Here is a 27,922-nt window from a genome sequence, read left to right as displayed (position 1 = left end):
CCCAATCTCGAAACCCATCTCCCATCGCCCACCATGGCGACCCCCGAGCAGCTCCTCGAGGAGTGGCAGGGCAAGATCGTGCCGCAGTCGTTCAACGGCGGCTTCGTCACTCTCAGTTACATCGTCTCTTTCATCGGCGCAGCCTGCACACTGGAGCTGCTCAACCGACGGACCGCCATCAAGGGTGTTTTCAACCAGTGAGTTGCTCGTCCCCTGACAAAGGACCACGTACGAAGGCTCGGCTAACACACACAACAGTCTCCTTCTCGTCAGTGCCGCCATTACAATGGGTGGCATCGCCATTTGGTGCATGGTGAGTGGCTGTTTGCTCCCTCTCGTGGCGCTCCGTCTCGGTGCTCCGTATGCCATTGTACCCCTTCCCCCCTTTGTCTAACGCGCTGTCCTCCACGCCAGCACTACATTGGCAACCGCGCCATCGAAATTGCCGACGGCCAGGCAGAGCTGCAGATCGCCTACTCCAGTGGCTTCACCGCCCTCTCTTTCTTCATGCCCATTGTCGTGCTGCTCACGGCCTTCTCCGCCACCGGCTCCAACAGCGTCAGCTGGTGGCGTGTCACCATCATCGGCGGCCTGGCCGGCACGGCCATCTGCGGCATGCACTACATCGGCAATGCGTCCATCAACAACTTCACCTGCGAGTACAAAGTCGCCAATGTCGTCGGCTCGGCCATCATCGCCGTCGCCGCCAGCATCGTCGCCCTCGCCCTCTTCTTCATCTTCCGCTCGTCATGGACCAACTCCTGGTGGCGCCGCGGCCTCTGCGGCATCGTCCTGGCCGGCGCCGTCTCCGGCATGCATTGGTGCGCCGCCACCGGCACCAGCTACCGCCTGCGGAAGCTCAACACGGGCGGCAGCGACCTCTCCCGCATCGCCACCGTCATCGTCGTCGTCTGCCTGTCGGCCACCGCCTGCCTGGTCATTGTCGGCATGGCCGTCGCCACCAACATTGCCATGAAGCGCTCCGCCCAAAAGGCGCAGCAGGTCGTCCTCGCCGTCGCCTTGTTTGACAAGCACGGCCGCCTGCTCGTCAGCCCGGACGGTCTGCTGCCCTCCGAGAAGATTACCGACACGCTTGTCGGCCGCTCGGCGCACGAGGTCTTCACCGTCCAGCACGCGCTCTTCCAGTGGATGTTCCGCGCCTCGCGCAACTGGAACAGCATCGAGCCCATTCTCGACGGCATGCACAACCACCTCGCCCACCTCCCCACCAAGAAGACGGTCCGTGACGAGGCCAGCAACAGCAACAATGGCGACGTCCTGCTCATTGGCGAGCACGGCGAGCCCATTGAGAACTACGAGGCCGTCATCTGCGAGCTGTTCTGCACCGCCGCCGAGGCTCTGTCTGCCAAGCTCAAGGTGCCCCTGGGCAAAGTGGGCGTGCTCTGGGACGAAATCATGGCCACCGGCGACGGCGGCAGCCACCGCAGCCTCCAGCAGCGCCAGCGCAGGGTTGAGAGGATCCTGCAGAGCAGCGCCTTTGGCGGCGGCCACGGCGGCACCAGCGAGTTCCGCAGCACCAAGGAGATGGCCAACATGGACAGCAGCGAACTTGCCGAGATGGGCGTAAGCCGCCAGCAGGCCGCCGCCGCCGCCGCCGCCGCCGCTGCGTCCAAAGAGGCTGCTGCAGCCGCCAGCCGTGCGCCCGAGTATGGTCGTGGTTCGCTGATGTTCCTCGTCCGCTATGTCGACAACGTCCGCGAGCTGGGCGACCTGGAGGCGGCCGGCTACCGCTTCGCGGAGCTGCGCCACGTGTCCGGCATCATTGGCTCCAGCATGCAGATCAAGTCGTGGAACCTGGAGACGAAGCTGCGCGCCATGCAGACGTACGCACGCGACGCGCCGATGCTCGAGCCGGGCGTGCACGTCGGCCTCTTTGCCGTGCGCGCGCGCGTCGGCGGCGTCGGCTTCGACGTGCTCGTCGACCGCGAGGCCCGCAACCTGCTCCCGTCTGTGCCCATTCCGTTTGAGACCCTGCAGCCGTGGCAGCTGGCGTTCCTCCGCCAGCTCGACCGCATGACGCCCGACCGTGCCATCCGCCACATGGCCGGCCTGGAGGCCCTGACGGCCGTCGAAGCCTACTTTGCCTCGCAGCTGGTCGAGGCCATCAACGCCCTGCGCAGCGGCCTGTCCGACGCCGCCGTCTTCAACGAGTCCGTCCTGTCCGCCAAGGTCGTCGAGGTGCCCTGCCGGCGCAATGCCAACGGCGGCGGCCCCAGCATGGCCGCCATGATTGCCTTTTGCTGCGTCATGCCCATTCATCAGAACATCGCCAGCGAGTCGTGCGAGCTCGTGCCCCTCAGCTTCTTCAAGGTCCATCAGCTGGTCGACCCGGACTCGCCGCACCACCTCGACTTTTTGCGCAGCGTCCACCGCGACATCTTTCCCATCATCAACGCCGTGCCCGCCCCGCCCAAGTCCCCCAACGCAGGCATCCCCGGCAACACCCGTCTGCACAACCTCTACCCGTCACGCGGCGCGCTGGGCCGCCTGGGCCGCCACGGCATGCACGGAACGACCGACGCCCGCAGCCGCGTCGGTTCGGGCCACACCCCGCGCAGCTCGTCCCCGCATGGCTCCATCAAGGCCAGCTCGACCAAGGAGCTCTGGACGGGCGGCCGCCCGAGCTCCGACATGGGCACCCAGCCGTCGTCGGGCGACCTGCACGGCCTGGCCATGATGGACGATGCGGCCGCCGCCAGCGGTCCCATGCAGTCGTCCTTTGGCGGCATCATGGTGTCGCAGGAAATTACCGTTGACGTGCACGCCACCACCGTCGACGAGCATGCCGATGCACAGGACCAGCGGCCGCCTCCGCCACAGCCCCCGCAGCAGGCACCACAACACGCTGCCGCCGGCGCCGGCGAACAGCGTCAAACCGCATCCGACAGCCACCCACGTGAGCGGGAGCATTCACCCGGCGGTGACAGTGCCACCCAGGGCCCCGACTCGGACCCCGAGCCGACGTCCCCCGTGACCGTTGCTGTGGCGCCCATCCGCGTCATCCGCAGCCACCGCGAGGAGGTCAACCAGCAGCACAACATGGGCGTCGGCGTTGTCGTGGCCCGTGCCGTGGCCGAATCGGAGAGCGATACGCTGACATTTGTGGACGAGCTGTTTGGCGTTTGCTTGTCGCAACGGTAGAGAACGGAGGGAAGGGAGGAATAGATAAAGATTAAAGTGCAAACTAGTATACCACCTTGTTTCATAAGCGTTCTTGTTAAGTAGCAAACCTGAGTAATTCAAACAAATGTTGCATCAAAGCAAGAAGGCTGGATGATTCCGTATTTCCTAGGAAACCATTATGTCCAGGTAATGGGTCTGTAAATGCGTGCCTAGGTGTCGGTTTGTTAGCACGAGAGACTCGGACAATCCTCGCCGTTTCCGCCCCATGCAGCCACGTCTGGCCGCAGAAGCAGCATGCTTTTCATCCCATTTCCTGGCTGGTCGGCGGCCGGCGCATCGTCAATTTCACGTTGGCATCGACTCCAACATCGTTTGAACATCGTTTGCAATGCTGATGATGGGCCGGACACCGTCATCAAGTGCTGGCGAAAGACGACGCCTCGTCTGGTTGATGGTAATCCCACCAGTCGTCATAAATCAAAAAGCCGACTTAAATTTCTCAGAGCCTTATGCGTATTGTGCTGTAAATGAAGTCAAAATGCGCCACATAATCCTCCCAAGCCCATCCCATTGGCATAGTACATGTTTTCCTGTTCGTGTGTTGTCTGTCGAAACCGACGCGTCCTTCGCCGGGTGCGACCTACTCCCTCTGCAGGACCACCGCCAAGCCCATAATGCCCAGCATCACCGTCTTCAGCCACGGGTGTTCCGTCAGCATGATCGTGACGTAGCCGACAAACGGCACAAACCCTACCACGCTGCCCACAATGTCCTTCCGCTCGAGGTAGTCCTGCTTGCGGGCGTACAGATCCGTGTCGTCGGCTACGTTGTTGTCGCCCTTGGTGAGCAGTTTCGCCGTGGGACTGTACAATGGAAAAGCGACATTAGTAAATCGTTTCGTGCCGTCAGAGCATCACAACACCAAAAACCCCACGGTCCGGCAGTACGTACCCAGTCCCAAACTTGCGCACAATCCGGTGGACAATCGGAATGTCCTTGCCATCCACGTTGTACACAACAACCTCTCCAACGCCCGACTCCTGGAACAAGTTGCGGTTCCATAGCAGAAGGAGGTCGCCTCGCTGGAACGCCGGCTCCATGGAGCCCGAGAGGACGACGACAATGGGGGACGACGAGTCGGTGGCGACACACAGGCCCTTCCAAATCTAGAAGCAATGGAAATTTGGTCAGCACATTGGCGCACGATACGCAGGGGCACACCAGATGGCCAACGCACCATGAAGGCTGTCGACAAGATCATGCCAAAGTTGAGCAGCTGTGTGGCAAGCTGCCGCGGGTTTCCGACGGCGGACAGCATCCCGTCGAGTGTATCAGATCCGGCAGATTGGTCGAGGGTAGTGTTTCGAAATGCGCGTGCAGACGTCGTCGGGGGAGGTGAGGGTCGTGGGGAGGCGCGAGACGCGTCGTTCCATCGACTGAATGTTCTGGAGACGTGTATTTTGGTGATGCTCTGCCAATCGAACGAAGCTCCAACGCAATCGGGCCACATTTCCAGGAACGGCGGTCTTTCATTGGTCGGCTTGTCGTTTGAAAACACAAAGTGGGTCCAAGCTCAATCGCCCAACAGCCGGGAGTCCAGGCACTTCACTTTGCGAACTAGGTCGCGCCTTCCGTGGCCGTTAACTTTGCGTCGTACCCAACGTGACCTCTCGCACAAATGACAAAAGATAACAAAAAGAAGGTCAAATCTCTTAGAATAGTCAGAATACCAACATCGCCATGCCCGGCACGCATCCACGCGACAATGCCCAACGGCTCAGGCAAAGTTAGCACACGACCTAATGACGACAGTCCTCAGACACGGCGCAATGTCCTTTCTAGATAGCACGGCGAGAGTGCAATTACGCCGATTCAGCGTCTTCAGTTTAGAAACATTGAGCGTGAATTGCTTCGGCAACGCCCCATTCACACGAACAACATGCGCGGCACATACAAGTTGTGGGGGCGGGCTCCATCGAATCGACCAGGGCGGCCCGATCTCGTGGCCATGCCGCGGCTTGACATGGCCACCCGAAGCCCACACAAATCATCTGATATACCGTCATGATTCTTGGCCAGGCTCAATTCACGACAGGCATCCTAGAAGGTTGTTCCAGCATTCGCAGAGTGTGCGAAAATTCACACCAGAACCAGGGTGGTCTGAGCCTAATGCACGCCTAATTCTCAGCCAGGGAGCAGTGTGGACGGTTATGGCATTCGCCGAGTGGACAACGTAACCTTGGACGCCATTGTCCACATCACAACGCATTCACGCACTTATGCAGCAGACAGACGGAGACCTGTACGACATGCACACAGCGCATTGGCCCAAAATCAAGCCGTGTTGTAGCCAAGCCAGGCCTATCAAGGCAAAGGACTGCAGAAGCTGCAGCGAGGCGGTGTTTCTGGCTCCTGTAACAGGCTCAGGACATTAGCGATACGACATGCAGCTGGTCAACAAATCGCCAGGCGTCCACCCTGGTTGCATCTGGAAGCGGTGAAATGCCTGTCCGCATCAGGTGGCAAAGCAATTCCAAGTTAATTCCCTTGGGCGAATATTCAAAGCTGTCGGCTATTCTACTAACGGATGGCCAGAGCGTCTGGGCCGTCACTGCACAATCAGGGCTGGACGAGAAGGTAAACAAATCAGTTTTTGATATACGAAACTGAACATTTGGACACATTCAGGCATCAACCGCTTCGGACGGAACCCCACACAGAAACGGCAGGAATGGTGTGGAAAGGTGCACCGGCCACCAGCCTGTCGGTGCATGTTAACACTCGCTTCTGCCAAGGCAGACACACCCATGTCGCAACGGCTGCAGACACCCCAGCGCGCATCGCGATTCGCTCCCCGCCACAAGCATTGCAGCAATCAAGGTCAAGCAAAAAAGCAGGGCTGTCCCGTCAGCGCCAACCGCCTCTTTTGGGAAGTCATATAAATATGCAGCCGGCCCTCTCCAAGACCTCCGGTCTTCTGCCTTCCCTTCTTTTCTCCCTCCCCCCCATCGCACGCAACCAAAAGGGCCGCAAAGGTACAACATAGGATTATCTCCAGCCATTCGTTCGAGACAAGCTTCCCTCTGAAGATCTTCCTACCCGGGTCCCTGTCAATCTTTTTCTCTCTTGTCGTGTGTCACTTTCATTTCGTTTGCTTTCTGCGTCTCTTTCCTCGTTTCCCGTCGCTCTTTTTCGTTTTAAGTCCCGCGATCCTTTTTCTGCGATTGTCTCTCGCTACTTTCTCGAACCAATCCGACGATCGTTTCAAAGCAAGCAACCCATCGGCGACCCAGTACACTTTGTCAGCTTCCACAGCAACCACGCTCTTTCCCATACCGACGACCATGTTCAAACGCGCGTTCCGGCATCCTGCCGTCGTACCGGGGGAGTCACAGCACCGCGTGGACAAGTCGGCGAGGCTGACGAAGCGGGGCGGTGGAAATGGGGCGGGAGGCGGAAGCTTCACCGGGTCTTCCGCGCGGGAGGCCCAGAAACTGTCGAGACTGCAGCGGTCGCTCTCTCAGGTTGGTGGTGATGTGCTGGCGGCTGGCGGCGGGCCTCCGGTCCCCGCCACGCCGTCGCCCATCGTTACGCTGACCGTCGGCCGCGAAGGGCGACTGTTTGCCGCGCACGAGGACGTGCTGTGCCAGAGCCCTTTTTTTGAGGCGCTCTGTCGACGCAGCCCGTACATTGGTGCCGTGCAACCGGGATATAATTCCAGTCCGGACCCGTCCGGAGTCAACGGCAGACGGATCGCGCTGCCAGACGAGGAGCCAGAAATCTTTTCTGCCGTGTTGGAGTACCTCTACAAGGGCGATTACTACCCCCGCTTGCTGCACAGCAAGCACCGCAACTCTTGGGAGCTCGAAGACTCCGCACCGCAGCAACCCCATCGCGGGACCACGCCGAACGCGTCCCCCGATTTGAGCCACCTTCACGGAGTTGGTCGTACCCCAGGCAGCTCGCCCTACACGGGCTCTGTCCCGTCGGTCGAGGCCACCGTGTACCTGTCGAGTGAGGGCCAGCACCTGCTCCGGGACACCGTCATCTACTGTGCCGCGGACCGGTACGGGCTCGAGGAGCTCAAGCGCCTCGCCCTGCGCAAGCAAGGCCTGCAGAGTGGCATCGACGTCGGTACCATTCTGCGGAGTGCCCAGTACTGCTACGCACACACCCCCGACTCCGACAGCCGCCTACGGGCTCACTACTTGGCACTGATCATCCGCTGCCGCAAGACCTTCAAGCGCAGCGGCACGATGCAGGCCGAGATGGAGAAGAGTGGAGAGGGCGGCAAGTTGTTCTTCGACCTGTTCGTCGCCATGTGCAACCACCTTGACGACGTCATTGATGCGTCAAACGCCCGGACGCCCAAGACGATCTGAACGGCGACACTTTCTGGTTTTGCATGCCCTGCAGCAAAATCCTTGGTTTTCCATTTTTCAAGCTCATTCCAACTATTTTGTTTCAAACAAGTTTTTAACGACGACATGACAATTATTCCCCACAGGTTTCCAGCGCTCCTTTTCTCTCCACGGCGTCTTTTTATCATTTTGGTTTTTGATTTGATCAGATTTGCGGAAAAACACAAAAACAAAAGACAACATATACCAGCAATGCAGTCGACAAGTACAAAAAAGAAAAAAAAAAAGATGGTCTGGCATCGACCTATTTTCTGAATTCGCCGAAGGACCGAAAGATTGTATTTGCGTGGGTTTTGTTTCCGCGGATTCTTAATAAATGGTAAGAGTCCGGCAGCTGGGACGAGGCCTTGATGGCTCTTTTGCGAACGGACGATGCCAAGAGAGCGCAGTTTTTGCATCTCTCAGCTTGGGTTTCGGGTTTGGGTTTCCGCACGGCCTTCGCGTTTTCCCTGTTTTATTCTGCTTTTCTCGCCAGCATCGAGCAGGTCATTTATCTGCGCCTTTGGAACTGCCTTGATTTTGTGCATTGCCCTTCATTCTCTCCTGCAACACTCCCGACAACGGCCGTCCCTCGTCTCCGGATGGAACATCCCACCAACGTCCGAAAATACACGCATCTCCGAATGCTGGTTCGAAAACTAGGGTGGAGAAGACGAAACGAAAAACAAAGAACGGGCTTGTCATCAGATTGGAAACACCATTTGGGAGCCATGACTGTTTTATTACTGCTTTTGTCTTCACTTTCTGTTTTTGCAAGGTTGGCGCTACTGGTCTGATGACTTTTTTGTATTTTTGCTCTCTTCTCCATTTCATGTTTTCTTCCATGCAGGTTTTGTATTTGTATTATTGGAAACGCGGTGTTCTTTGCTTCTTTCGAGCGTGAGATGGTTTTGCTGGGTGCGAGATGAGAAGAAGAGTGGTGGTCTTGGTTTTGATTTCGATTTCGCAGGGGGGTGCTGTGTTGACATGCGTGTGCTTGGAAAGGCTGCTCTTTCGGGGGCAGTGGAAAGTGTCATGGCTGTCCCAATTCTCTGTGCACTTTCTGTAAATTTTGCATTTTACTGTCCTCTTGCGTTTCCCTTCTTATCCTTCTTGCCACTTTACCCTCTTTGTTTTTTCTCTCAGGAAGAGACCCAGCCCATGTCTTTGCTCTCTCTCCTAGCCACGTCCTGCCCTTTCTTGTGATTGGGCTGCCTCTCACACTCTTTTAATATTTCCTTTGTGTTTTATCTCATCATATCATCTCCCAATAAAAAAAAGGCAAGAGCCATGAGGAATTGCCTCTGGACGAGGTCCTCGCTTGTTCTTGTTCCGTCTTGGTCGCTGTCTTGGCCGTTTTTCCCAACTACACGTCTTTGGTGGCCTTTTGTTCTTCATCCCCTACCTTGAACAGTAGATCTGGGCGTCCTGCATATCGCTGGCCTTGATGGTTGGTTTTATGTTTCTCTGGACATATCTACGGTACGGGACATTGAGCAAACAAAAGAGGCTGCAAAAGACGGGGCAACCTGGCACAGCGGCGTTTGTTTTTTGTTCACTACATGGACGGAATGTTTCTTCTGAGAAGAGGGAACGGTGAGGACTGGGAGGTGCAATTTTGTCTGTTCTTCCAGCGAAATTTGCCTTGCCGACAGACGGCCAAAAAATTGTTCTTATATTTACTTCCTTAGACAATACAACCCACTCTTCGCCAAACTTTGTTGCTCTGTGATATTGATCAAATCTTGAATCAAGATGTGTACAAAAGGTTTTTCTTAAAGCCCTGTGTCATAGAAAAATAAGACGTTAGTGACAAATTACAAAGTGGATGAAGTTTCTTTTTTCTTTGGTTAAAAATACATCAATAAGAAATAAGAAATAAGAAAACATACGGCTATCAAATTCCAAAAATATAATGTGCAAGTACGAATTAAAAAGTATGAACTTGACGAGACTATTATGTGAAAAAGCTGACCGAAAGCTATTTACTGCAAATCATTAAAAAAATCCATAAATTTCACTTACATGTCGTTGCCTCGCATCGTAACTATGTACTAAAATTGGTGCAAAAGACGCGGCTGCCTAAAATCGAACGGCCAACCTCGCGGATGGTGACAAATGTCACGTGCTCGTCTCCCACCATAATTGCACCAAAACATGTATGGCCCCACTTTTTTAGAATTTAACATCCAGGTCCTTGCCTCTTCCCACTCGGCCATGAGGACATTTTCTGGGAAAAAGGCCCCGCCCTCTTCGTCGGAAATTGTGGAAAATTCTCTCTTGCCCAACTCAAACAACACAACGTCCCTTACCTTGCCTCGTTTCCCAAATCAGGAAGTTCTACAACAAACGCAACATAACAACAGACTGGAACACGCTCATTCCAGACCGCGGACGATCGCGGCATCGCGTTTTCTTTCCTTTTCTTTTTAACGACGACCGACTGATCCTCAAGCAGGCGACAGCCCTGGCGAGGAACCCGACAAACAAAATCTAAAAAAGTGACATTGCTGTCCTTCAATAGGCATCTCTCGACATCGCTTTTCCTCGACATTCTACTCCGACCAAAATCTCGTCACACACCTCTCTCGAGCCCTTACCACAGACAAAATGACTCCTCTGACGACATTGCCGAAGAAATTTTCGTCTGGGCACCAGATCCGACCCCGTGGTGCTCAGCGAGTAAACCCCATCAAAGCCATCCAGGACCGGGAATGGCGACGCAAACAACTGGCTGCTGCAGCGGCGGCTGCCTCGAACTCGCGGGCGGGGAGCGTTGTTAGCGACGCTGGCTCGCCGAAACCGACAGGGCCGACGGGCACGGGCGCAGCGGCCTCTTCGTCACGGCTGCAATGCCCCAACAAGGCCTGCAAGAACCCAAATGTCGTCGACGGCACATGCCGGACATGTGGTCGGGTTGCCGACGACAGCAACATTGTGGCCGAGGTGTCCTTTGGCGAGAACGCACAGGGCGCGGCCGTGGTGCAGGGCAGCTTTTTGGGCGCCGACCAGGGCGGCATTCGGCCGATGGCGGGCATTGGACACCGGCGTGTGGCGGGCAACGGCTCGGCCGAGGCGCGCGAGCGGTCCCTGCGCGAAGCCCGCTTGCTGATGACGGGGTATGCGCATCAGCTGCACATTCCCGACCACACCGTCAACGTGGGCTTCCAGTACTACAAGCTGGCGTCCAGCGCCAACTTTGTGCAGGGGCGCAAGATCCAGAACGTGGTGGCCGTCTGCCTGTACGCCGCGTGCCGCAAGTCGACGCACGCGAACCCGTGCAAGATCATGCTGATCGACCTGGCGGACCTGGTCAAGGAAGAGGTGTTTTTCCTGGGCCGCACGTTCAAGAAGCTGCTGCAGACGATTGAGGTGGCCGCACGCGATGTGCAGCCGATCTACGTGGAGGACCTGATTTTCCGGTTTGCGTCCAAGCTCGAGTTCGACACGATGACCAACAAGGTGGCCGAGACGGCCGTGCGGCTCGTGCAGCGCATGGACCGCGACTGGATGGTCATGGGCCGGCGACCGGCTGGCATTTGCGGTGCCTGCTTGATCATGGCAGCGCGCATCTTCAATTTCCGACGCACAGTACGCGAGGTGGTGTACATTGCCAAGGTCACAATGGCAACGCTGCAGATGCGGCTGGACGAGTTCAAAGAACTGCCGTCGGCCAAGATGACAGTCGAAGAGTTTCTGGCTCACGATTTCCTGACTGAGGAATACGACCCACCCTCCATTTACAAGAAATCGGACGAGTACCAGGCGAAGCTCAAGGAGAAGCGTGAGATGCTGAAGCGGAAGCGCGGCGACTCGCGCGCAACCGAGGCTGGGGAGCGGCACGGCTCGATTGTGTCGGTGTCTAGCACGCCGGGTGCCGCACCCCAACCACCCAAGGTGGTTGATGCCGATGGCTTTGCCGTTCCGGCCCTGCCGCCATCCAAGCAACCGACGTCCCCTGCAGTGCCGACTCCCACGATCGAAAACACCAACGAAGCCGAAGATGAAGACGATCAGCTCGCCGAACTTGTTCAGCAATATGGCGACGGTGCAGATGCAGCTATGACGCCGCTTTCCGGCATGGGCTCGCCCTTCCCTGGCTCGGATGCCACCGACGACACACCTCGAAAGCGTCGGCGCGGTCCTCCCGACGGTTCATCCTGCCGCACGCTGCCCGTCTCGTCTGGTAGCCGTGGCGGCCAGGACGATCCCGATTACGTCGACGACGCCTGGCGCGCAGACGAGGAGAACTTGGAGATGGAGATGACGGAGGCGATCAACTCACCCGGCTGCATTGAACACGCCCGTGCGTTTGCCAGCGCCGAACAAGCGGCGCAGCGCATTATGATCGGCATGGGCCGCGCGCCGTCCAAACCAGCGTCGGCCGCGGCCAGTGAGGCCGGCACACCTGCTCCCTCGGGTGCCGACGAGCAAGTGGACGAACCGCAGCCACCCGCCGTGTCGGACAGCCCCGACGTCGAGGAGGACGAGTTCAAGGACGATCCCGAGGTGCAGTTCTGTCTGCTGTCCGAAGAGGAGGCGGCAGCCAAGGAAAAGATCTGGATGAACGAGAACCGTGCGTACCTGCGCATGCGCCAGGAGAAGGAGTTCCGCGCCAAGATTGCGGCAGCCAACGGGTCCAAGAAGCAGACCCGGCGGCGGCTGAAGAAGCCCAAGATCGGGGAAGGCCAGATCACGCCTGCATCGACGCCTGGCGCGGCGGCGGTCGAGGCCATGGAGCGGCGCGGCTTTTCGAAGCGGATCAACTACGAAGCCATGCGGAAGATGCTGGACCGTCCCGCGAGCGGGCGCAGCCGGGCTGGCTCGGTGTCCATGTTCAGCAGCTACTCACAGAGCCGGGCGGGCAGCTCGATCGGCAGTGTTATGGGTGACGAGGAGGAAGAGGAAGGGGATGGTGTGCGTGGCGCAGCCAAGGGCCCTGATGCGGACAAGACTGCTGACGCCGAGGATGACTACGATGCGGGCGATAACGAGGTCTACGAGGAGGAAGAGGAGGAGATTGACCCGTTCGCCGAAGACGATGCCGTCGAAGAGGAGGACGAGGTGGAAGAAGAGATTGAAGAAGAATAGGGTGTGAGAGAATGACATGTGTAGCCATGTGTAGTCCTTTGACATTATACCCCCATAGTTTACTGCGCGAGACTGGAAGTGTGTCCAGCAGCCCACCTACGATAGTGACGATTTGTCGGATTCGGCCTTCGTTTTACAATATTGTTTTGTTTATGGTATTTAACTGGCCAGTCGCGATGCACACTCGATCGACCGAAATTAATAGTATCATGCGCATCGCAAGTCATGAGATTGATGTTGATGGTACACTGTGGCCAGCTGATGCTATAATTTTTTAGCCGTGTCGCCCAATACCCGGCATTGATGCTGACAACGTGCATAAGCATTGGATATGAACAACGGCTCCTTGCAGCACAGGAAAATAAACAACTGGGTCCGAAAAGCTTGTTCCCGAGGGTGGGCGACGGTCCGCGAGTTTGCAGCAACCACGGTGATTTGACGCCTGACTACACAGCATCGTACAGCCTATTAAATGCGCTCCTTTGACCTCCTGGACCAGCCTCGTGTCCTCGGATCGCATCACGATGTTTATTTTGTGGGTGGGTAGCTGTGTAAATATTGCCAAGTCTGGGATGAACTGCCGAGACTGACAGCGGTCTATGCAACGCGATCACACCTGTGGGCTGTCCCTTGCTTGGATGGCTGCCCAATTGCGCCGTAGAACGCAGACACATTTCCGCATGACGATTTGCAAGGCGGCGAGGAGAGCAAGACATATGAGGCCACGGCAGTCTTTCTACTAACACGGGCCGTTGAGCCTGGAAAGAGGCTATTTGGAGATGCGGGACAAGTGGCGCTAGGGTGCGATCCAGGCCTAGGCGGCTTGTTGGGGCGCCCCAGGACAAGCAAACTCAACTGAAGACGCTAGAAACGCCACTGTTTTCCAGGCGATGCCCTGTCGATCGGCCTGGCAAAACTGGTGATAGTCAAGTCGTATTGCCGCGCTTGCGCTCCACGTGGGCCAACAACAGGGAAGCAATGCAAAATGGGCGCAAAGCCGAGACACGGGGGGCAGGAGTGGAAGGAAAAAGACAAGGCAAGAGAAAAAGGAAAAGATTGGCGCACAAGCGTCGGGGCAAACGTCACGACCAAAGCGAGACACAATGTCTGCGAGGAATGCTGGAGAACAACAACTCTCGCCGTGACATCACGTCAATACAACGGAACAAAGAAAAGCGAATGCTCTTCGTAATGTCAACAAAAGAACAGCTGGCGTGTCGCATGCTGCTGAGTGACAAGACCCTGCCGAGCCTGCAAGACGGACCGACGACTCGTATTGGCGTGGAGGCGCTTCTATTTCTAGTGCACAGCCACTAACAATTTAGTGGAGACTTTGCGCCTCTGCAACTGTGCTGTGTAGTGGGTGCAGCGATGGGCCGACAGCGACAGGGCACGCACCTGCGCTTAGTGGGTGGCCATTGGCTCTTAGTGGCTTACTATGCCAGGCCGTCCCCCGGCTCATCCCAGTCCACCCAACTTTTAGCGGCAGGATGACGCCCCGAACACGCGGCCTGGATCTTCTGCTTTAAACCTGTTTAGACGAAACCCACCAAAGGCAACCTAAAACAGCAGAGAATAACAGACAACAGAGGCGAGAGGAGCAGGCGCGGATGACGGCCACTCTGTTCATTTTGCATTTAGGATCCTTGTCGTTTTGCTGTACTTTGTTGCGCCCAGTCACTCGTTTGCTGTCTCCTGGTCGTGTACTCCTGTTCGTGTTCCTTTCCGTTTCATTTTTCATATTCTATTTCTGTTCATGTTTCTTTGTTTTTGTTTTCTCAATCCACTTTCGTTCGGTCGCATTCGACCAGTCACTCGTTCAGCCAGCGTTTCGAGTCGCTCGTTTTACTCATCTCCAGAACAACTGTCACGAACCACATCACCGTCGCACCTGCCTCATCTCTTGTCCCGATGCTTTCCTTTCGTGCCTGCCGACCACCGTTGACATGAGCCGCACCAAAGACGGCGGCGCCGTGGAAGCCGCTGTTCTGGCCGAGGCAGGCGCGGCCGCTGCAGAAGAGCACAACAACACATCGCCCGAAACAGCAACCGCGACCAGCCCACCACAGCACGTGCCCCCCATCGCCTTTGTCGCATCCGCTGCTGCTGCCGTCCGCCGCCTCTGGTGCTTTCTCGTCTTCGATCTCCTCCTGCGCGAAGTCATCCTGCATCCATCGCCCGACGGCCGTCACATTCCTCTGCAGCTCGCCGCCGACCCAGCGCGCCCGCCGCACCTTGTTGACGTCCGCCGCGGCCATGGCTACCTGTCCAACGCAATCCGCACATCGCGCTATACAGTGCTCAACTTCGTCCCCAAGCAGTTGCTGTTCCAGTTCACGCGAGTCGGCAACTTTTATTTCCTGTGTGTCGGCATTCCCCAGACGATCCCGGGTATCAGCACCACAGGCAACTTTACGACCATCCTGCCGCTGCTCTTCTTTGTACTCCTGACTGTGGTCAAGGAGGGCTACGATGACTACAAGCGCTACTGCCTCGACAAGGTCGAGAACGCCGGCCTGGCCACTGTCTTGCGACGAACCAAGGGCGAGGGCGAGAACTACAGCGACAACCAGGACGAGACGGCAGCCCGAACAGAGAAAGCGGCGATTGCTGCCGAGGCTGCGGCCAAAGCACGCCAGAGACGGCGCAAACGTCTCTCCCTTGTGCCCGTCGGCGCGTGGCTGGCCCGACGCATCTTCCGCGAAGTGCCTCCCCGCGAAGACGGCCGTGTCCTCGGCGGCGTAGATGGCGAAGCAAGCTGCGGCTTCCAGTGGAAGCATGTCCAGTGGCGGGACATTCGCGTGGGCGACGTGGTGCGTCTATCCCGTGACGAGGAGGTGCCGGCGGACCTGCTGCTGCTACACGCCGACGGCGAAGGCGGACTGGCCTATGTTGAGACCATGGCCCTTGACGGAGAGACAAACCTCAAGAGCAAGCAGGTACCGGCGCCACTGGCAGGCGGGCGCTGTGCAACAATTGCCGGGCTGGTCAACACACAGGCGGAACTTGTGGTCGAGGATCCGAACCCCGACCTGTACCGCTTCGATGGCCGCATCTTGACCTCCGCCCCCGACGACAACGACGACGCGCCGCCTGTGCCGCTTCCTCTTACGCTCGCGGAAGTCATCTACCGCGGCAGCACTCTCCGCAATACGCCCTGCGCCATCGGCCTTGTCCTCAACACCGGCGAGGAGTGCAAGATTCGTATGAACGCCAACCGCCACCCGCGCGCCAAGAAGCCTGCTCTGGAGCGCGTCACCAACGGCATCGTCCTGTTGCTGGCCGCTTTCGTCGTCCTGCTTGCCGCCGGCTGCTCCATCGGTTATTATCTGTGGCGCCGCAAGGTCGAGCGCCATTCGTGGTACATTAGCATGGTCGCTGTGCCCGCGCAAGAGATTATTTTGGGCTTTGCCATCCAGTTCAACAACGTCATCCCTCTCGCGCTCTACGTCAGTCTCGAGATTGTCAAGCTTGGCCAAATGATGCTCGTCAACGCCGACTGCGCCATGTACGACAGCAAGTCCGATACACCGGCCCGCTGCAACACCAACACCATCCTCGAGAACCTGGGCCAGATTGGCTACGTTTTCTCCGACAAGACGGGCACCCTCACGGAAAACGTCATGCAGTTCCGCAAGATGAGCGTCGCCGGCACGTCTTGGCTGCATGAAGCCGACATTGACGTCGAAGAGACGGCGGGCGCTGGAGTGACTGAGGCCGGCCAGGAGCATCGCGACGAAGCCGGCGGTGTCGTTGTTGCGTCGCCCCGTCCCTCGCTTCACTCATCACAACGCCCGTCTCCATTGCCGTCGCCTCGGCCGTCCACGGACAGCCGCCCTGCGGGCCCGGTTCGAACACCCTCGCAGTTTCTTGCACCGCCTGTCGAGCCCAACAGCCAGGCACAGCGTGTATCCGCCGAATCCAATCGGCGCTCCTCGTCTCACTGGCGGTCATCGGCCCGCCCGGACCACGCCCAACCAGAACTGACAACCACCGACCTACTCGAATACGTGCGCCTTCGTCCGTCTGCGCCCTTCTCCACCAAGGTCGTCACCTACATTCTCGCCATGGCTCTGTGCCACACGTGCCTACCAGAGCTCAAGGACGGCAAGGTTGTCGGCTTCCAGGCCTCCTCGCCCGACGAACTGGCCCTGGTTCGTGCCGCCGAAGAGCTCGGCTTCCTTGTCGTCCGCAAGACCGCATCGTCCACCACGCTGCGCTTCACGTACAACCCGCAGGCCTACGACGACAATGGAGAGGCGCCCCGTGAAGAGACGTACGAGGTGGTTGACGTCATCGAGTTCAGCAGCCAGCGCAAGCGCATGTCCATTGTTGTACGCCGCCCCGACGGCCGTCTGTGGCTCATATGCAAGGGCGCCGACTCCATGGTCCTGCCGCGACTGACCATGGCCCCCCTGGCCCTGCAGCGTGCGCAAAACGTGCGTCAAAGCGCCGATCTCGAACGCGCCCTGCTGCGCAAGAGCGAACAATGGGAGCCGCGCAGCAGCTTCGGCGGGCCGGCTAGCGTGACGATTCGGCGGAGCATTGGCGGCAGCGTCTACCGCGACAAGCTTGGCGGGACTGGTGGTACCGGTGGCGGCGAAAAGGACAAGTCTGTCGGCTTTAAAAATGTGACCGTTACCACCATTGGCAGCAGCGCTCGACACAGCGCTGACCGCAGCCGCTCTTTCGACATCCAGCGAACCGCGCGCCGGTCCATGGACGCCTTCCGTCTTCGGCCTTCCATCGGCCACCGCACACCGTCCTTTGACGTACGCACGCCTGCGCTGACAGCCCTCGTTACCGATGCCGATGCGCTTCGGCGGTCGAGTACGTCGGGTGTGCGGCCCTCCCGGCGGCCGCTGCTCTCACCCACGTCGCCACACACGCCCAGCCCGCTGCACACAAGTGTGTCACCGTTGCCCGACAAATTTACGTTTCTCGAAACGCCCGCCTTCCTTGAGGCTCTCGACGACGAAAGTAGCATGTTCGACCAGTGCTTCCGCCACATGGACGAGTTCGCCGCAGAAGGCCTGCGCACGCTCCTCTTTGCGCACCGCCTCGTGTCGGACGCGGAGTATGCCGCGTGGAAGACCAGCTACCTGAAAGCGGCAACCAGTCTCGACGACCGCCAGGCCCGCATCGAGGCCGTCGCCGAAACCATTGAGCAGAATTTGCAGCTGATTGGCGCGTCCGCCATCGAGGACAAGCTGCAGGCCGGCGTGCCCGAGACCATGGACACGCTGCGGCGTGCCAACGTGAAGATCTGGATGCTCACGGGTGACAAGCGCGAGACCGCCATCAACATTGCCCACGCTGCCCGGCTGTGCCGCCCAAGCTCGGCGATCTATGTGCTCGACGCGAGCAAGGGTGATTTGGCGGGGCAGCTGCTCCACGTGGCCGAGAGCCTAGGCTTGCCCGAGGCCGACATGGCCATGGCCATGGTTGCCGCCGGCCAGGCTGGGCCGTCAACCCTGCTGGGCCGTGCTGGCCGTGTTCTCCGCAAAGTCATTCGCATGCCGTTCTCGTCGGGCCAGACGCTACCGTCCCTCCCGAGTGCGCGCCAACAGCAGCGCCAGCGCGGCCATACGGTGGTTGTCATTGACGGCCATACGCTGGGCATCATTGAGGCGGCGAAGAAGAGGCGCAAGAAGGAGGCCAAGCAACCCGCCTCGAAGGCAGAGGCCCACGCGGCCGCACCCGCCCACCATCTGCATGTCTTGAACGGCGCCGACCCGGACCTGGACAGTTTGTTCTACAGCATCATCCCGTCGGTCGACTCGGTCATTTGCTGTCGTGCCTCGCCCGCCCAAAAGGCCCTGCTTGTGCGCAGCATCCGCCACGGCCCGCTCAAGAAGAACCACCCTGGTCTCACGCTGGCCATTGGTGACGGCGCCAACGACCTGGCGATGCTGGCCGAGGCACACGTCGGCATTGGCGTGTCGGGCAAGGAGGGCCTGCAGGCGGCCCGGGTGGCCGACTACAGCATTGCGCAGTTTCGGTTCTTGGCACGGCTGCTGCTGGTGCACGGCCGTTGGAACTATGTGCGCACGGCGCAGTTTATCCTGTCGACGTTTTACAAGGAAATGTTCTTTTACACGCCCGCCGCCGCCTACCAGTGGTACTGTGGCTACACGGGCACGTCCATCTACGAGAGCTGGAGCTTGACGGTGCTCAACACGCTCTTTACCAGTCTGTGCGTCATTCTCCCGGGCATCTTTGAGCAGGATCTGAGCGCGGCCGTGCTGATGGCCGTGCCGGAGCTGTACGCGTACGGCCAACAAGGCAAAGCGCTGAGCCCGAAGCGCTATGGCAGCTGGATGCTGGTGGCCATGGCGCAGGGTGTCCTCGTATGGTTTACCTGCTGGGCCGGCTACGGTGCCTTTGCGGACGGGCACGACCCGAACCTGTTTCCACTGGGCAACCTGGTCTTTTCTGTGTGCATTATGTGGACCAACATCAAGTTATTGTACGTCTTTGCCCTCTCCCCACTCCCGTGGTTCTGCTTTTGCGCATGTCATGGCTAACCCCCCCGCCCCAGCATCCTCATTGCACATAACAAGACAGCCGTGGTCTTGGCCGGGTTTGGCATTACCGTGGCCGGTTGGTGGCTGTGGTGTATCTTCCTGGCCCTGGCCTTTACGCCCAGCCCCTCGCCGTACGACGTGCGCGGCGGTCTCTTTACAGGCTATGGGCGCAACCTGTCGTGGTGGACGACAGTCCTGATCACGTTGACGGTGCTCACGGTCGTTGAGCTCGGCTACCGCGCTGCCAAGCGCAACCTGGCCATTGCTGGTCTCTGGGGGCGGGCGGCGGCGGCGGCGCCATCGTGCAAGGCCGCTACCCAGAAGCAACCGTTTAGCGTCCGGTCTTGGACGGCACGACTGCGGCGACGTCTGCCATTTGGTGCTCGCACGACGACAACGGTGGTAGGAGGTGGAGGCCCAACTGTGGGCGAAATTGGTGTCCGCGACCATGGCGATGCGTTTGCCGGGTATGATGACGACGACATGTACGAAGACGACAATGACGCCGAAGACGACAGCCGCGGTGAGGGTGAGGACGACGTCGAGATGCCGGCCGACCGGCTGCACGTTGGGCTGTGGCAGGAGATTGAGAAAGACCCCGAGGTGCGGGCGCGGCTGGCGCTCATGAACAGTGGCGAAGACCCGTGGAGTACCTGAAGGGTGCTTGTGGAAGGCGTTTTTCTTACTACATTTTTGAAAGATACCCATGCTACATCTTTGTATACGGACGAGACGGAGCAGGTGCGTTTTGACTTTTGGCTTGAATTTTGGCTTGAATTTTGAGTTTGGATTTGTGAGCATTAGAAATCAACTGTAAGAAATACATCTATGCGCCTTGACTATTGCCTCCTAAAGTAAAGTGTCTTTGGTACTGTTTTTTGTCCTTCTCAACTCCATCACGTCTCTGCACCGCTGCCGGTCCCTGGACTGGGTCGGCTCTCGCTCGGAATGCAGAACCCGTTCACACCGCCGTTGCTGGTGCCAAAGGACGACGGCGGCTCGGCCGGATCATGGCGGCAGTTGCCATAGCCCACCACCGTGTTCCAGCCGGCCGTGGGGTGGAACAGCTGTGCCGAGGCCGCGTGGTGCGAGTCGCAGCACAGCAGCGACAGCCGGTCGGCCATCCAGCCCACGCCGTAGCCTGTCATGGTCACGTTGGGCGCGAGCCCGTCGTCGCTGTTGCTGTTGCAGACGTAGACGGCCGTTGTGTCGTAGCAGTAGACGCGCTGGCACGCGCCGGGCGGCAGCGAGTAGGTCATGTTGATGGCGCGCAGACTCATGGCGCCGGCGCGGATGGTGGCGGGCATGCCCGTGTTGAAGACGCCGCAGTAGTAGGTGTAGGGTCCATCGAGCAGCGGGCCGCCGGGGCCATGGCCAATGTTGGTGGCGTTGATGGGGCCCGGCGCAGGAAGGCCATCAGAGGGTGGATCCATGGCCAGTTGTCGGGCTCGTAGGCCATGATCGTGGTGATGACGGAGGCTGTTGGCGGTGGCAGAGTTGTAAAAGAGTCGTTTGATTGTGGCGGGCGGGCTGGTCCAAGGTCGCGTGGATAGGCCCGCCAGGGTCACCGCCAGGAGGGAGAGGACAAGGATAGCCAGAATCAAGAGAGGGATGAGGGCATGGTGATGGTACTGACTGCGGCGAAGTGTCATTTTCGGGAGCGGTTCGTATCGTTCTGAGCGAGAGCTCCGTTCTGTCCTAAGTAGTCTGTCCTAAGTGCAGGAAAAGGCTTGGTGATGCATTGCAGTCAATGAAAATTCAAAACGCTGGTCATGGATGGATAAAAGTTGAGGAAAACAGCAGGGCATGATTCCGGATGGAAACTTGTGAGAGTTGCGTCGCGGTACAGTGAATGAGAGGGGGACGTCTTGTCACCGTGAACAGGCGTTGGGTCACAAGTCCGGCTGCAAAGTTCGCACAGAGAACAGACGGGAAGCGGTCTTGGACAGACAAAGTTACAATTTTGATTATGAGTGTATCGGTGCCAGAAATAAACGACGATGGACAGCATCACATCAACGGCGCCATTAGTTTCTTACCCTTTCCCAAAGACTGAGAGACATGTAAGCTGAATAAGTCTGTACTTGGCGCTTGATATGGTTTTATCTGTTGGACATGTAATGGTGACTTATGCACACAAGCATCACGGATTACGGTGATGGCAACCGGCAGCACAAAGTAATAGAGTAACTCGTATCATTGATGGTTGTGGAGCATGTTTCCACGCGGGATGTGTACCTTGATCACAAAACGATGTGACGCCAAACATAGTGAGTGGGTAGCGGTGTTGTACATGAAGCTTGGTTAAAGGATGGAATTGTACAATGCGAGCAGATGATTGACCTTAGAGATGGAATAAATGTAGCGGGGACTAACAGTACGATCATAAACATGGTCGACGTGCAAATAAACGAACCAGAGACGCGGCTTGGCTTCAGACAAGTTATCATTTCTATTGAGACGTAGGGCAGGCTCAAGGCACCGATGTTGCTGTCTTCGTGCCCGCAGATATGGAATCCGACTGGCTGGTATCGCGTGCGAACAGTTCGCGATGAAATAATAAACGTAACACAACGAGCTCGGTAGCTAAAGCGCTTATTTCGGTCCAGCCACGAAGCCGCAAAATATGTGCCAAGCGACACGAGAAATCGCTGTGAGTGCGCGACATACGTCGTATTGTTCTGGATAAAAGAGAATCGGGGTAATAGAGCGGTGAGCGGTGCCCGGGAAAGGAAATCTGTTCGGTAAAGTGGTGCTGATTGCGGGCTTTCGTTTGCATGTCCCGTGGCTAATATGAATTTCCCACCTGTCCCTACGCTTTATCGTCGTCCCTCCCCGCAGCTCTGGTTCAGTACCTTAATGAATATGCAAGCCAATATATAAGCACCATTCGTTCATAGAGGCGGTTCCAAAGAACGGGCGATGATTTTCCGTCACTCATGGGCGTCGCTGCGTCGCTACGTCAACGTAGTCCGTTTCCTACATCCAGCTACGGCGATGATCTCACACAACCGATGCCATGAAAGTTGATAAATAGAGCCGAGGTTGCACAACCTGCCAGCGACTGCCAAGAGAATTGCTCGTGCCTGTCTCTTTATACCGTTCCAGCGTCACTCCTCGGCGGCGTATCGAATATATCGGCCAGAGTTCTCGAAAGTAAACAGGGTTTCCACCCACTCGACTTCAACATGGCGCCGTCGTCCTTTGCGGAGCTCTGCTTTTCATTTCTGCTGCCGTTGTTGCTGCTTGGCAATCCGGTCAGAGCGGTGCCGACATTGGAAGCCGACGAAGGCCACTGGGTCGACACATGGACATCGATGCCCCAGCTGGTAGAGCAGAGCAACATGCCCCCGTCTGCCTTTGTATGTAGTCCACAATGTCTCCGTTGACGCTTAAGTACTTGGTTAGGTGCAAATTGAGCATCGCTGACAAACATAGACCGGTGGCGGCGCAACCTTCAAGGACGCCACGATCCGCCAGACAGTGCACATCTCCATCGGCGCGCCACGGATCCGTGTGCAGCTCTCCAACACATTTGGTGGTAGCGACCTGTCCATCACCTCGGCGTCCGTCGCTCTGCCAGAGGGCGGCAAAGTCGGCTCCAATGCCATCGACCCGGCCACTTTGGCAGCCTTGACCTTTGGCGGCAAACCGGGCGTCAACGTCCCCAAGGGACAGATCGCCTATTCGGACCCCATCGACTACAAAGTCGACCCACAGTCCATGCTGTCCGTCAACCTCTATCTCCAGGGCGGCCAGTCTGGAAGCAGCATTACCGGCCATCCGGGCAGCCGCACGTCGACCTGGATGCAGTCGGGCGAGCACCTCAACGCCACCACCGTCACCGGCGCCAGCACCAAGCACTGGTACTATGTCAACGCCGTCGAGGCCTGGGCGCCGGCCAACACGAGCGCCCTCATCATCCTCGGTGACAGCATCACCGACGGCCGTGGCAGCACCGACGATGCCAACAACCGCTGGCCCGACCTGGTGCTCGCCAAGCTGCAAAAGGCCGGCATCACCAACCTGGGCGTCAACAACGAGGCCGCCGGCGGTAACTGCGTCCTGAACGGCGGCCTCGGCCCTCCGCTGATGCAGCGTTACAAGCGTGACGCGCTGCAGCAGCAGGGCGTCAAGTACGTCTTCATCTTTGAGGGCGTCAACGACATTGGCGCCAACGCCAACGGGGACTCGCTCATCAGTGCCTTCAAGACCATCATTGCCGACTGCAAGGCCGCCGGTCTCAAGGTGTACGGCGCCACCATCACACCGTTTGGCGGCAACAGCTATGCGGGCGGCAACCATGAGGCGAACCGCAAGAAGGTCAACGACTGGATCCTGACGAGCGGCGCCTACGACGGTACCGTTGACTTTGCCAAACTGCTTGCGGACCCGTCGAGCCCTGACCGGTTGGCGAGCAAGTACGACAGCGGCGACCACCTGCATCCCAACGTGGCTGGCTACCAGCACCTGGCCGACAACTTCCCGGTGGACCAATTCAAATGAGTCAATGACGCTTGGAAGGGAATTGAGGCCGAAATCCAGAAGAAAAGGGAAAACAAAACAAAAAAATGAATGTACATATTATTCTGCTTTTCAACCGGTACATAAGACCGCCGGAAATGGGCGACGATAACAGCACGTGGAGGTCGGAAAAGTCGCATGAATTTGAAAATAATGGTGTGGATGACATGACAGACTGGACCTCCAAACCTGCTGTCACAGGTCCAAGAAAGAGAATGCAAACAAAGTACACAAAATCAATAACACCATAAAATGCCACCATAAACACAAAACGTAATTAGAATCTGAAAAGTTAGTAGGCGCACACGACGACGAGCAGGATTCCAGAGCCTGGCCAACAGGGATAAACTCACCTTATCTCGTAACTGCCCGCACGCGTCATGTACCGCACCCACTTGACACTGCTGTAGTTGCTCTTTTCAAAGACCTTGAGGTACCGCACCAGCAGGCCACTGCTCGTGAACATCAGCAGGCTAAAGTCCATGCTCAGGGGCGGCCGGCTCCAGGTCTTTTGGTTCGTCATGCTCGTCAGCTCAGCCTCGGCCGACAGCACAAATTCCGACTGGCCCGTGAACCGGCTGATCTTCCACACAATGTTGTTCTCCGACGGCTCGTACTTGGCCTTGCCCTGTGTGCACCTCTCCGTGATGCGAGCCGTGTTGAGTGGCGTCGGAATGCGCACGATGACGTTTGTGGCGAACAGCTTTGGGCCGAAATTGGCGCGCACGCCAATGCTGTACTCGACCTTGGTCTTGCCCACCTCGTTGACAATCGCGTGTACCTTAAACGGCAAGTTGACGTTTTCCGTCGACCGGTAGCGCATCAGCTCAAACTCGCCGTCCGGCGGCACGAACGAAATAATGCGGTCCGAGTCAAACTTGCCCAGCTTGACGCACTGGTGGAACTGGCAGTCCTCCAGCGTCACGCTGCCCGCCGCCGCCTTCGTCGCCTTGCTGCCCTGTCGGTTGCCCGACGGAAGCGACTGCACCGTGTCCGAGTCAAGCAGCAGCCGGTCGTTGAGGCCGAACTTGCACTCCGGCGTGCCCGACAGGTACGCGCGCATCACAATCTGGCCCGTCACGTCGGCGCGGAGCACGGCACCCGTTGCCGACATGAGCAGGTTGACGTCCTCAATCACGTCGACAAACGCCTCATTCTTGCGGTACTTGACGTCGGCCTTGCGCCACGACAGTGCGCCTGTTGCTTGCATCGTGATCTTGGCCGAATCCTCGGCGCGGTGTTCGGACTTGACGCCCTCTGTCGTGATGTACATCTTGAGCGTGTCGGTCTCGGTGTTTTGGGGGTAGCCGAAGTCGATGATCTCTGCGAAACAAAATAGGTAGTGTCAGTCCATGAATCCAATACGTCCCATGCCAGCGGCGGATGCGCCGGAACACGGAAAAAAGGCCAGACGCGCGAGACAGTGACAGCAGACAAGGACGCACTGCAGCGCAGCACGGCGCAACACACCACAGCGAATGGAAAACAATGCAAGAAGAGAGAAAAGAAAAAAGAAAAAAAAAGAGGTGGGGAGCAATTACCATCCAGCAGCTCGTACACGAGCACAAAGTTGTTTTTGATCGCTTCCTCGTCGAACTTGCCAAAGTAGCCGCGGCCGAGCGCGATCAGGCGGTACAGAAACTCAAACACGAGTGCCGCATTCGCGTTGCTCTTCGTAATGGCCACCAGGTAGATGTTCTCGTGCTTGACATGGCTGAATGTTGTGCTGCCGAGCGTCAAGATAGGCGATCGCACTTGGGGGTTCGATATGACCTGGATGCGGAACACATCCGCCAGCCGCGGGCGGCAGTCGTTGCGGAAGGCGCGAAAGATGAGGTTTTCGCCCTTTTGGTTGAAGATGAGGATGCCAGACAGCATCGTGACAGCACGAGGGGTTGTACAACTGGACCAGGGGGCGTGTCGAGGCGGTCGAAGGACAAGGAGGCCGGAAGGGCCGGGCGGCGATGGCTCGACGAAGCTGGCAGTGACCAAAGCGACGTGATGCAAGGGTGCAAATAGAGTTGTGGAGGAGCGAGGTGGTTGAGAATGCGGCAGTGCAGACCACAAACAAGGTATGCTCACGACGTAAGGGTAGCGACAATACGGCGGGAGTCGAGGCGGTGTTTGGTAATCGTGGAGATGAGCGAAGCCGGTCGTCACTCCTGAAGCACACCTTTTGCTGCTGTCTGGTCCCACGGCAGAATTGCAGCTGCCAAAGAGGGGCGGTGAGACAAAAGGTAGGCTCGTAAGGACGACGAATGTGGGGCGCACATCCTCCTCCTCGCCAAAATTAGTCATCTTTGTTGTTTCCCCTGAGCGACAGCAGTTAATACAGGGCAGGTGCCACCCTGAAGTAAACGGCTCAAGAAGGCAGGCACTACTGGCGATGGATAGTCGCGCTTTCCAACGGCAGTTGTTTTGATGGTTCCTTCCGTCGACTTTTGTCACTTCTCGATTTACGAGATGTCTCCTGTCATCTATCTCCATATTCTATTTGTCTTTGATCACTCTGCTGAAGACCCGTTTCGTGGACAGTCGCGCCCGCAATCCACCGACAATCCACCGACCCTCTGCACGATGCTTTCTTGTCATGGACCACGATGACACCTGCATTTCGTGCGGCTGTCGTTGACCCCGTGGCACGCATCGTCTCTTGTTCGATAATTGGGCTTGCCTTTTTGCCTCCCTGACTATCGCGGAACAGGCCATCGTCGTCGCGAGCATGCAAGATCTAGCCCTGTTTTGCTAATGCCCTGCGGACGCAAACGCACCCGCATACACGGAGCACGCGACACAACGTTTCTCCCCATCCGCTCTTGCCCTCTACGTCGCTCTAGACAAGCGATGCACGGCCTTTGACACAAAAGACGCCTAGCTGGCAAAGCTGATGTCTTGACGCGGAGACATCCGGTTGGTCGGAGGGCCGGCAAAACATGTGTCTAGGCCTGACCAACGTACCATCGTCTTGTACACCTTGGAAGACTGCAGATTGCAAGAGCTGTGGCAAACAGGTCTCAAGCTGAGAACAGCAGACGCAGGTATCACGTCTGCTTTTTGCTGAGATGCGAGGCGAAGTATCGTTTCATTTGCTTCCAGGCCATCGCCACTGAGACCGGACACCTCGACGTGCTGGCTGCTTAAAACATTTGGATGCCCAAGGACGTCAATACTGCCATGGTGCGCACCGATTAGGCAGCGAGGCAGTCATTTTGATTCTTGTGGTCACTGGGATAGTCCTAATCCAGACTTGTTCTCCTCCGCATACTGCAGTGTATGGTAGCACAATTCACCTCGGTAAGCAGCCAGTCCCTGCAAAATTCGAGCAGCCGAGCGACATTGCTGTCTTAGCCTCTGCTGCCTACTCCTTAGTTTCTCTTTCTCGGCGTTGATTAGTTTTTCTTTTGACCTTGCTTTTATTGATCTCATTCCGTTTTCTTTTACTGATTTTTTTCCCGTCACGTTGGCGCCAGCACTTTGACACGTCTGGCACACATTCTGCCCATCCCTTTCCCATATTAACGCATTTTTCAGATGTACAATCCTTGTGTCCCGTTTGCGCAGTTTTCAGTCTCACTCCATCCTTATTTTGCTTTTGTTACGGAGAGTCAGCGATTGCCGAAGACAATAGGCGATCGCGGATGCTGATCCGGACCAGTGCTAGGCTTTTCAAACTATCACACGACGTCTCATTCCCCGGGTGATTTCTCTCACGGAGGCCGCTGTGCTCCGGTTTCTATTTTGACTCTTTTGCTGCTCAGTATCTTTCATGGTTGTGATTGTCCGTTTGTCTCGGGTTTATCGCCGCATTTGTTTCTGAAAAAAAATAATGCAACAAATTTCTTCGCTCTGCTGTCCTTCTCAAATTGTTTCTTCTCGGGCCATATACAGACAAGGTGTTCAGCCACCACAACGTCGGCTCTTGCGCTTGTCATATGGGTCAAGTCCACAAAAAGCACATTGTAGTGCCTATTCCGTCTTCCGTGTCTTTTTATTTCACGGTGGCAGATGTCATTGCCACATGGTGGGTCTCGGGGCATTGCTGCACATCATAGCGGACGACAGACGGTTTGACACCTTACTACCGACGGCAAGCGATGTTAACCTGTGCTGTCATGTGGCTTGAAATTCATTCCGCACTCTCCTTCGCCGCCTTTTTTGGGTTTCACCCGATGCAGTTTCACTACAAGTCTAAATATCACCTATCACCAGACCCTAATACGGCGCCCGATGATGATG

General features: G+C 57.4%; 8 protein-coding genes across 8 annotated transcripts; 5 read left to right on the top strand and 3 right to left on the bottom strand.

The window, feature by feature from the left end:
* Positions 1-33: 33 nt before the first annotated feature.
* SPSK_06966 (uncharacterized protein) lies at positions 34-3,162 on the top strand (the record flags this gene model as incomplete). Its single annotated transcript, XM_016733636.1, has 3 exons — positions 34-197; positions 259-313; positions 415-3,162. 3 exons carry the CDS (start codon positions 34-36, stop codon positions 3,160-3,162), a joined length of 2,967 nt encoding a protein of 988 aa, XP_016590864.1.
* Positions 3,163-3,784: 622 nt separating this feature from the next.
* SPSK_10790 (signal peptidase protein, endoplasmic reticulum-type) lies at positions 3,785-4,462 on the bottom strand (the record flags this gene model as incomplete). The annotated part of the gene is made up of 3 exons (XM_016737064.1): positions 3,785-4,007; positions 4,096-4,310; positions 4,382-4,462. The coding sequence occupies 3 exons, from the start codon at positions 4,460-4,462 to the stop codon at positions 3,785-3,787; spliced, it is 519 nt and encodes a 172-aa protein (XP_016590863.1).
* A 2,026-nt stretch (positions 4,463-6,488) lies between these two features.
* On the top strand, positions 6,489-7,526 carry SPSK_07739 (btb/poz-like protein; the record flags this gene model as incomplete). The annotated part of the gene is made up of 1 exon (XM_016734396.1): positions 6,489-7,526. One exon carries the CDS (start codon positions 6,489-6,491, stop codon positions 7,524-7,526), a length of 1,038 nt encoding a protein of 345 aa, XP_016590862.1.
* Positions 7,527-10,154: 2,628 nt separating this feature from the next.
* Positions 10,155-12,635, top strand: SPSK_07073 (transcription factor IIIB 90 kDa subunit; the record flags this gene model as incomplete). The annotated part of the gene is made up of 1 exon (XM_016733742.1): positions 10,155-12,635. The coding sequence occupies one exon, from the start codon at positions 10,155-10,157 to the stop codon at positions 12,633-12,635; it is 2,481 nt and encodes an 826-aa protein (XP_016590861.1).
* Positions 12,636-14,581: 1,946 nt separating this feature from the next.
* SPSK_06864 (phospholipid-translocating ATPase) lies at positions 14,582-19,819 on the top strand (the record flags this gene model as incomplete). Its single annotated transcript, XM_016733538.1, has 2 exons — positions 14,582-19,104; positions 19,177-19,819. 2 exons carry the CDS (start codon positions 14,582-14,584, stop codon positions 19,817-19,819), a joined length of 5,166 nt encoding a protein of 1,721 aa, XP_016590860.1.
* A 239-nt stretch (positions 19,820-20,058) lies between these two features.
* SPSK_07918 (uncharacterized protein) lies at positions 20,059-20,814 on the bottom strand (the record flags this gene model as incomplete). Its single annotated transcript, XM_016734571.1, has 1 exon — positions 20,059-20,814. One exon carries the CDS (start codon positions 20,812-20,814, stop codon positions 20,059-20,061), a length of 756 nt encoding a protein of 251 aa, XP_016590859.1.
* Positions 20,815-22,350: 1,536 nt separating this feature from the next.
* Positions 22,351-23,668, top strand: SPSK_07569 (extracellular GDSL-like lipase/acylhydrolase; the record flags this gene model as incomplete). Its single annotated transcript, XM_016734228.1, has 2 exons — positions 22,351-22,524; positions 22,601-23,668. 2 exons carry the CDS (start codon positions 22,351-22,353, stop codon positions 23,666-23,668), a joined length of 1,242 nt encoding a protein of 413 aa, XP_016590858.1.
* Positions 23,669-24,035: 367 nt separating this feature from the next.
* On the bottom strand, positions 24,036-25,564 carry SPSK_07452 (AP-2 complex subunit mu-1; the record flags this gene model as incomplete). Its single annotated transcript, XM_016734114.1, has 2 exons — positions 24,036-25,009; positions 25,228-25,564. The coding sequence occupies 2 exons, from the start codon at positions 25,562-25,564 to the stop codon at positions 24,036-24,038; spliced, it is 1,311 nt and encodes a 436-aa protein (XP_016590857.1).
* Between the last annotated feature and the right edge of the window lie 2,358 nt (positions 25,565-27,922).

This window comes from Sporothrix schenckii, assembly GCF_000961545.1.
Source record: "Sporothrix schenckii 1099-18 chromosome Unknown Cont41, whole genome shotgun sequence".
NCBI classification, from domain to species: Eukaryota; Fungi; Ascomycota; class Sordariomycetes; order Ophiostomatales; family Ophiostomataceae; genus Sporothrix; species Sporothrix schenckii.
Note: the sequence above shows the minus strand (reverse complement) of the source record. Positions and strands in the feature narration are given on the sequence as shown.